At 36.2% G+C, this 10,129-nt stretch overlaps 1 protein-coding gene across 13 annotated transcripts in view; it reads left to right on the top strand.

Annotated features, from left to right (window-relative positions):
• ADGRL2 (adhesion G protein-coupled receptor L2) overlaps nt 1-10,129 on the top strand; it is a 372,405-nt gene that overhangs the window by 302,691 nt on the left and 59,585 nt on the right. For all 13 annotated transcript variants that reach the window (XM_069094616.1, XM_069094613.1, XM_069094615.1 and 10 more), the window contains one exon: nt 5,868-5,977. In XM_069094616.1, coding sequence (XP_068950717.1) covers nt 5,868-5,977 — 110 coding nt within the window. The remainder of the gene's footprint in view (nt 1-5,867; nt 5,978-10,129) is intronic.

Here is a 10,129-nt window from a genome sequence, read left to right as displayed (position 1 = left end):
CAACTGGCCTTATTTCTGAATGGGAATTTCTCACTGTAGATTAAGTGGAAAAAAAAAATACAACTGTAGGAATGAGTAGCAAAGTGTAATAATTCACACGTGTGTAATTCCAAAGCAGGGCTCTTTGACCTATATAATGAGAGTGAAATCTGCTTCTTCTTCTTCTTGTTTTGGTGCATTGTGTGTCACAGAACTCACAAAAGAGATTTCTCCAGTTTATGGTCATTTTCTTGTCATTTGCAAAACATTTTTTTTCCATTCTTGAATCTCTGTTTTTCAGATATGAGATGATACTTCATACTTATCAGGGTAATTTTAGATTAGCATATCATACAAAAATAACTTTTGATTAGCATGTCATACAAAAATAACTTTACATCGCAACCTGACATTTCAACTTTAAGCCCCGTGTGTTACTTACTTAATATATTGGGAACAGAGCTAGGATATGTGAGTTCATTGATTTGGGAACCCTTTTAAGTAATGCAGTCACCTCAGCAACTTCTCTGTTACTTAGTGTCTTAAAAAGGGTCCCTTAGAACAGAGGTGTCCAATACATGATCTCCTGGTTGCTCTGAGTATGGCAGGAATCAGATTGAAATATAATTGGGAAATGTTAAACAAAATAGATAAAAATGCAATAAAGCACAGTTAATGTTAACATGTGTTTTTTTTAGTATGCACCTGCAGGGATCCTTACATACCAATAAGTGGCACTCATTTCTACTTGAGTTTGTCCTTCTTGGCTTTGAGTTACTAACAGGTTCTCTAATTTTTCTGGGATCCCACCATTAGGTAGCTACGTGTCAGGTGGGACTTGAACCCAGGCCTTCCTTGTTCTGAGGGCAGCTCTTTATGCACTATACCATTTTGTGTCTTACATAGTATATATCAAGGAATAAAGCTACACTCTTATTGTGACAGGCGTAATGGAATAATAGAAAAAAATAATGAAATGTGGCTATTAAAGGTTTTCCATGTACAACATTTAAAAAAAATCTAATTATCATATTTAAGGTACCTCAAAATTAGGGTAGTTTAGATGTAACAAAAACAAATCACAGTTAAATGTCTGAGTGTTTATATTCCTTAAATTCCAGGAAACAGCCATATCTTAGATTAATCATCTGCCTTTACTTGGACAAATTTAAGTGGATCAAGCTCACAATATTTTTGCATAGAAATAATTGCAGTGGTTAAAACAAACGAAACGGTCCTGGTTAATTATTAATGAAATATTTTCTCTAATGACATAATGTCCCTCCCCCCCAAATGGCAGTAATTTTATTTCTAGCATTATTTGGGTTTAGAAATATTTATCAACTAGCATTCCAGGGGAGAGTGTTATTTTTGCCAGAGATGCATCTTTTTTTTGAAGTATATGTGATAAAGCATATGTGATTAAGTAGCACAGCTGCTATTAGACCCTCTTTTAAGTTTTCCCAAAGAAATAATTAAATACTGTCCCTCTATATGCTTCTGATGCACTCAGCATTAGATCATCACCCTTGTTTCTTATAATTCATATTACTAGAAAAAAGCATTGCTATTATTAAGTTCATTAAGAAAATTTTACATAAATTCTAATCATCCTTTTAATTTTACATCTCTTCTTCATTGATTATTCTTCAGTACTTTGGGTCCGTGATCTCATTGATGCAAATACTCCTTCTAGCAATTGAGGTTACAAGCTGTCTGTGCCTTAATCTTCTCTGTTTCTTATCCATATCCTCCTCGACGTCCTCCTAAAGGGGTCCGTCCGATCAACGTGTCAAGGATCTTTTTGTGGATCTCCTTAAATCATATACCAATGCAGCATATCAACTGCATATTGGTTAATTAATTATTTTGACCAGAACTCTGGTTTCATGTTATAGGAAAAGCCTTCTGCCAGAAGAGATGAGGACCTTCTCAGCAATATATGGCTTTAAAGATAATACTTGTGAGATGTGATATTTGTAAAGCACTTGGCAAACTTTTAAGTACTCTTAAAAAAACACTGGCTGTTATTGTTAGAGAATTGCCTGGGAGCCTTAAGGGGTTAAATGACTTGTCCAGATTCACAGCGACAGTATATGTTCAGAGGTGGTACTTAAATGCCTCTGAGCTACATACCCACTACTCCAAAATCATCCACTGCTTATAGTATTACAAGGGTAATGGAGATTTCATGCTAATGAAATTATGAGTATGGGGGCTCCCTCCACTGACACAGAAGCGTTGTTTTCCCCCTCATCTTAGAAGATGGGCTTTATGAGTTTCTTTAGCTGAGTGAACTTAGTTCCTTATAGCCAATCTTTTTTTTAATTTTTCCATCGTTTTAGTTGTGTCCAAACTCTGTAACTCGTTTGAAGTTTTCTTGGCAGAGATAATGGAGTGCTTTGCCATTTCCTTCTCCAGATCATTTACAGAGGAGGAAACTGAGGCAAACAGGTTTAAGTGATTGGCCCAGGGTCACATAGCTAGTAAATATCTGAGGGCAGATTTGAACTCAGAGGTAGATGAATCTTTCTACTTGTGGCCTGGCACTGTATCCACTACAAGTTTTCTCTGAACCTAGAGAAACTAGTCCTCAGATAAAAGACACATATATGCCTAGGTACAAACTCAGGACTTTTTGGAGAATTCAAAAGTGAAATAAGACAAGACAAGGAAATCTTTGGAAAGTTAGTGGTTTAAGTGGTTTAAGTCTTTGACTTTTCACAGAGAAAGAGAAGAAAGTAAGAGGCCCATATGGAATTCAGGTTCCTTTGGTCACACAGAACATTTTATTGCCTTCAAGTCATGTAAGATTCATTTACTTAGAAACATTATTTTCCTCTTCTGGCTGTTGTGATGTTATTGATCTTTAAACTCGAATAATAATAGCACAATAGGAATTTATTAATGAATCTGATAGATTTAGTTTTAAGTATATTATTAATTTTAATCAATTCATCTAAAACATTACTGATACAAAGAAATTTACATGGGGGGATTTAAAAAAAACATTAATTTTTTTCTCCCTTTGTGTAAGATGCTTTTTTTTTCTGTTTTATTTGAATGAAGATGTATATACATGGAAATGTACTGACAAATACTCTATTTTCATGGAAAGATTATTAATATTACCTACATAAACTTAAAGATGACTTCCGCCTATCTGTGACAGAATCAACATGCCCAAAACAGAACTCATGCTTCTTTGTATTTAACTATTTATTAGACAGTCTCAGAGTCAGAAAGGGTCTCAGAGGCTAGTCCAGTCAGCATCTAAAAAAAACTATCCATTCTACAAAATGCCTATTAAATGATCATCCAACCTTTCAAGACCTTCAGTGAGGAGGAACCCACTTAATCTCCATTTGCTATAGTTATGTGGCTGATTTAGTGATGTTTTCTGAGTTTATCAGATTTTTATTAAAATGCAAGGAATAAGTGATTGAGTTCTCTTACATGTCGGAAAAGTCAATTGCTCAATTCCCTCATCTATTAAGGAGGAAAAATAAGTAGGCAGGAGAGAGGCACAATAGACTGAACTAGGTGATATCTGGGGTCCTGCCTTGCTCAAAATGTATGATTCTATCATGTTATGGATCAGTAACCTTAAGTGGGCCAATGATCATTTAAAGGAAGTCATTATATAAGTTTGACCTCACTTTCTTCTCCTTTATGCTGCGTGTGTGTGTCTGTGCGAGCGTGTGTATACATATAACATAGATATGGGTTCCTTCTTTATCCAGCCAGCACTATATATTGAGTTACATTAAACCTCAATAACATGCAATTTAAAATGACCAGAACACCAGTTTTTACCACAGTTCTCATTTCTTTACTTCACTTATACAGCACAGAGACATTCCGCGCCCCCAACAAAGGGAAATCAAATAGAAACAGATTATTACAGTAGGAATTTTTTTTAAAAGGACATTTCAGACAAATTTGGCATCATTATATTCATACTGTTCATATGCTCAACGTTATTATGCCAGTGATAGATTTATGAGGTCATAGTTTATCATAAGTTAATGAAAATAAAATGGTCATTAATCATTTTGATCATATTTGAGTAATATCCATTATAATATAATTTGAATAACAGTACAAGACTTCCTCTTCAAGGTCAATGTATTACACTTTGACCTGTGTTACTCTTTGAAATTTTGTCACTTTAAAATCTAAAAGTTAAATCAGATTTTGTGATCCTTCCAGGGAGCCAAGACAAATCTGATTTGAGACTAGTCCATTTATTATAGAGGTTATACCCCTTTATGTTCTCCCTCCAAGAAAAATTATCTCTGTGATTTTTCAGTAATAAATATTTCTTCCTACTCCTCTCAGTGCTTGTCCATTACTGATGGTGCCAAACAAAGCCAGATAAACAGACTCTGAATACTCCACTTAGCATCTCTTTGACCTTGGGCATGTTATTTAACTTCTCAGAGATTCAGTTTCCTCAGTTGTAAAATGAAAGGGGTTGGATTCGATGTATATGGTGCCTTGCACCTCGTAATTTATGGGCCTATTAGTTTCTTTTTCAGGAGCCAACAATTTAACAGTGAACTAATCATTCTGGGGATTTGGTTTTAATTCTTGGCTCTACCACTAACTAGCTCTTAGGACCTTAGTTCATTCTTTGGATTTTTATTTCCTGATCTCTTCCATTTCAATTCTGGAATACATGACTCTTGCCATAGGACCCCTTCCAAAAGTGGATAACATTGATTCAGATGAATCAAAAGGACATGGATATAGAGGCCACTGTACAGACGTTAAATATGTATTATTTTGTTCAATCAAGATATAGTCTACCTATTCTAACTTAGAGAAAGAGATGTATGTGTCTAAGAGGTTTGCCATTGGAATAATGCAGCGTTTGAACTTGGAATCTCGCCAGATAGATTATTCTAGGGAATTGTTAAATCATAACTTCTTATCTGTGTCCTCTTGTGTTAATTTTTACAGAAGATTTTGTAAATTAATCTTAGCATTATGGGTGGGGAAGGACATTTGGACAGGAGGTGTATCACATTGGCCTGTGATTCTGTATTTAAGGGGGTGGAAAATACCTGTGGTAGAGAAATCATCTTACAAGTTGCCAGTGGCTGAACAATTGCTTTCATGCCTATTAGTGAATGGAGTGTTGGGCTTACAATTAGAAAGACCAAGATCTTGCCTCTGACATTTACTACCTTTGTGACTGTGGGCCAGTAACTTCACATCTATGTGCCTCATGAAACTCCCCAGTGAGTTATCAGCGGTTTTTAGAGAGAATTCCTTCAATTGAGTATTTCCATCCTGTTTGCTGACAATACCTTCAAGAACACCAGCTAGACTCTTCTGTTTTCATTTCTAATCTCTGTCTCTCTGTCTCTCTCTCTGTCTCTGTCTCTCTCTCTCTCTCTCTCTCTCTCTCTCTCTCTCTCTCTCTCTCTCTCTCTCTCTCTCTCTCTCTCTCTCTCTGTCTGTCTTTCCTCCCCCTCCCTTCCTATTCTTTTCTTCATTTCTCTTTCCCTTTTCTTCTCCTTCCCTCTCCTCCCCCCTTTCTCAGTTCAGGGCTAAAAGATTGTGTTTCAGTTGTTTCTCACACTTCATATTATAATTTAAATAACCAAATAGCAGAGAAATAACATTTCAATAAAAATGACTTGCGTCATGAAAGATTGTTATTTTCCCCTTTATAGCTACAGTCTCTAATAAAGCATGGATTCAGAGTTATTATGGAATCAGATAGCCATGAATTGAAATTTATTGTCCTGATACACATGATTTATGAACTTCAGTTGATCTAATATTGGTTGATCCTGTTGCTTCATTGAATTGATAGTGAATTACAAGTTCAGATTCCAGCTTAAATTAATGAGCTTTTCTCTTTGCTCCCATTACAGGTGTAACAACCGAACACAATGCATAGTAGTTACTGGGTCAGATGTATTTCCTGACCCTTGTCCTGGAACATACAAATACCTTGAAGTCCAATATGAATGTGTCCCTTATAGTAAGTATAAACGTTTTGTTCTTGTTCACTTCCTCTAACCTTTCCAATTGATGCTGGAACACAACTCCATAAAAGAGAAGCATACGTTTATGGCCTCCAGAACCATTATACATACAGAGCACTCACAGACTAGGGCCTCCAATTAGCTTCACCAAGTGTGGAAGGAAGCCATAATGTGACGCTGGCCAAGTGTCTGTCTGTGTTCTTAAGTGTTTGGCTTTTAAGGCTAGTGTTTTTCCAGAAAACAAACTTGAATTAGCTATTCAATAGGCCAGATAGAAACTTGTACTTTTGCCCAATACCAGTTGCTGACAAATTGGTTTGGCTCACAGCTTTCTAAAGAAGGAATTGACTTCAATTTTAATCCCGGGTCCCTTGAAAGACGACCTGCTGCTGTGGTTACTTTGGTACATGGTAAAAGTCACCATCGAGGTAATGGAAGCAACTGCTTCCGACATTGCTCAGTTTTGCTGAGGGAAGTTTTCTTTGCCCGACTCAGCAGCCGATTTGTCCATGCCGCTCTTCAAAGTCAGTACAAATGAAACACGTTGAACAAAATTGTAGAAAAGCACCTGTTCTTCGTAGCATCTTAGAAAAGAACATAAATATTTCTAAAAGACTTTTAAAAGAATTGCAAGTAACTTGAGGCTGTGAATTCTTCAAATTTCTAATAACCAGCATTTACATTTCGGAATCTTCTTTTATTTATTCAACACACATTCAGCCATCCCATTCAAATCAACTTGAAAACTTAAATATATCCCTTACTTTTTTTGTGACACCATTTTGGGTTGTTTCCTGTAATTACTTCTTGTCATTTCAAAAGGGACAGGTGGTCACATGACCTAGAAGCCAATAATTCATCTGAAGCCAGATTTCTTGGCCAGTGCTTGCCCCCCCAACATAAGCACGAATAAAATCTGATTTGGAGGCATACTGAAATCGTAGCATTTACAGACTTAGAAACCAAAAGAATGAGTTCTGGCATGAGACTCATCATGTTCAAACTGCCAGTGAAGGTGGTTATTCTTTCAACATGTTTAAAAATGAAAAAGTTTGAAGACCTCCCGCCAAAGTGCTTTCTACTATGAAATTGATTTAGGGTTATGGAGTATCAGTTAAAGGCCAAACACAGATCATCTTTTTGGTTTTATTCTTGCTATGTGTTCCCGTATTACTGTTAAATGGATGCTTTTTTGTGTGCGTGTCCTTTTTTCCCCCCTGTACCATTTGTAGGATCGGAAGCCTACTGTGAGCACTGATCTTAGCTCCATTTCCCCTGTGCGTAATATTGGTGGCTTATATAATCATTCTCTTTTTGCCACTAGAGAAACTGTGTTGTTTTGAGCTAACCGAAATTATTCTGTTCCACAAAGTCGTTTTTACTTGAATTTAGCATGGTTTCAGTCCTCCAATTAAAAAAGGGATACACGTCCTGACCCTAACAATGGAATGAGTCAGAGCTGCCAAGAGTTGAGTCTCCCTGGAGCCAGTCCCTGTAACCCAGGCCATAGACCAAGAACAGTATTATGCACATATTATTTTCAGACTTCAGTAATTTCTCATGCTGTTTGAGAGGGGGAAAAGTTTGGATATCTCCTGGTCATTCTAACTTTCAGAAATTTTACCTTTTCAGCTGTTCAGAAGTCTAGTCCATTGTGTGTGAGCACTAAACTCTAACACAGAGCCAGATTCAGAAAAGTATTTGTTCTTTTTACTGGTAATTCAGTTTACCTTCACTTCCTAGATGTTGGCACGAGGCAGCAATGGGTCTGTGGCTTTTCTTTCCCTCCTACTGACACGTTAAGAAAATAAAATTGTCCTATATATAGTGGTGCCACACAGTTTCATTTGTACAAATTTTCCATAGGGCTGAAAAAACTCTTTACCCGTTAGACGGCTCCTTTAAAATCATTCTTAAAGCATTTCAAATGCCATGATTTCCGTCATCATCTCTCCATGCTACATTTAAAAAAAGAGTTTCCTTTACTATGTTCTCTGTTATCTGTCTCCTCTATCTGCTGTTCTTTTTAGGGTCTGGCTTTCACATAATCTCTTCTTCCATTGTGTTTCTCCCTCATGGTCAAGTTGAATTTGCATGCCTCTTTCTACAGTTTACTGATTGGATGGAAATGATGTCATCATTCAATAACATTTGGGGGGGGGTGTCTTTTGTCACGTGGCACTATACCAGGAACTATTCAAAACAAATCCTCCAGGAACATAAAAATCCTAAAATGTATTTTTCTTCCTCCACATCTAATGTCAAAAAAAATTTCAGTATTCATAGAAATTTTTGGATATTAATGAATTCAGCAGAAACCATTAGCAATACTAATAATTTAGTATTATTTCGATCCTTTAACATGCACAGATATACACAGATAAATGTTATGTGTACTATCTAAATGCCTCATATGTAATGATTGAGCAAGTACGTACATATATACACAGACTTTTAGTCATAGCTGGAGGTACATGCACAGAGATAAACATGCATATGTTATATATAATATCTGAATACCTCACATATAATTAAATAGTCATGTACACATATGCATAAGACTCTTGAGCACTACTAGAAGTACTGAGAGTTTGTCCGGCTCTTTCCCATGATCCCCTGAACAAATTTAAGATATAGTAGAAGGGTTTGGTGAATGAAGCCTTCAGCTAGCATTTTAACACCCCCCCCCCCCCCCAGGCCTCAACATTTTTTTGTATCATTTTTTTTTGTAAATAACTTTATTTCTAATTATCTTGTCATGAGAAATTGCACCACAAAATATTGCTACAAGTTTCACATAGTGATTAAAATTGGACAGATGCCTTGAGAGAATTCAGAATAAAGCGTGTTTTATGTCACTATAGCTATAGAGTCTGTTTTCATATGTGTATATATATGCACATGCACGTGTGCACATACGTGTTGGTGATGTGTGTGTATCTGCCTCAGTTTCTCTGAGACCGATTCTTTTCCTGCCTATACATGCAATCCTCTATTGACAATGGTAGGTAATGTATATTTGTTTGTTCTACAGATGTGGAAAAGGACTTGGCTGATTTGTACACTAACTAGTAACCAGCCTTTTTAGGACGAGTAACAATTTATATAATGCACTTGGGGAAAGAAAGCCAATTTCACTAATTATGTTACTCTGTTATGAGAGTTGCCTGGAAATGTTCCTTAAATGGGGAGATGATATTAGAATTTTGACATTGTGTGTGTGTGTGTAGATATATGTATATACATACACATATAAAAGGCTGGAATTCGCATGCTTGTTCTTAGGGTCTCTGTGAAAAAGTTTGATACGGGTTGAATTTTTAAGCATTTTAAAATGTTAGTCTGAATGATTAACCAAGTGGTATCTGTTATCCTTAAAATTTGGATATAGCTGCTCATTTTTCATCAGGACAGCAAATATAGTAACACTTAAATTCAGTCACAAAGAAACAAATAATTCCGTACCTGACTTTTTCCCCTTGATTGTACAGTATGTTAATACTTTGTATAACAGAAGTCAGCTTGTTGTAATAAATACAAAATGTTAAATTCTATATTTCTGCTTTAGACCTTTTATGCGGTTTAGACAAATGATATATGTATGCATATGTACATACATGTATATTACATGTTTTATTTTCCATTCATAGTTGATGGAATTTGTAACATTTGTTCAATGACTATAACCCTCTATCCCCCCCCAAATCATATATGGCTGTAATGCAGACATCAGACTAATGATTTCTGTTCTCCTTGTCATTCTATCACTCCCCTACCATTATTGATTCCAAGCAGGTACAATATTGGTCTTCGTTGAGGAATAGGTTCATATATTATGTGCACAGAAGGAATCATCTGCAAGTCATTAACTCCGAATTGCAGAGAGCCCCAAACAGTCTATTTACTTGAATAAATCTAGAATTAGAAATTAGAGAGAAATAAGTATGTTACCTGAAGATATCAGTGTGCCTGGTGTATAGTAAGTGCTTATTAAACCAGTTGACCTCAGCAAAAGTAGAGGGGGAGTGCCACTTCCTTGGCTAAAACTGTTTCTCTGTGAAACTTTCTACCTCCCGCCCCCCAACACAAAAACACAAAAAAAGCAAAAACCACCCAAGAGCAACAATAACAGCCACCACCAGCAGTAA

Source organism: Petaurus breviceps, unplaced genomic scaffold (genome assembly GCF_028583685.1).
Source record: "Petaurus breviceps papuanus isolate PSGF00001 unplaced genomic scaffold, PetGlider_PUasm1.0 220, whole genome shotgun sequence".
Lineage (NCBI taxonomy): Eukaryota > Metazoa > Chordata > Mammalia > Diprotodontia > Petauridae > Petaurus > Petaurus breviceps.
The sequence above is the reverse complement of the archived record's forward strand: the minus strand, read 5'-3'. Positions and strand labels throughout refer to the sequence as shown.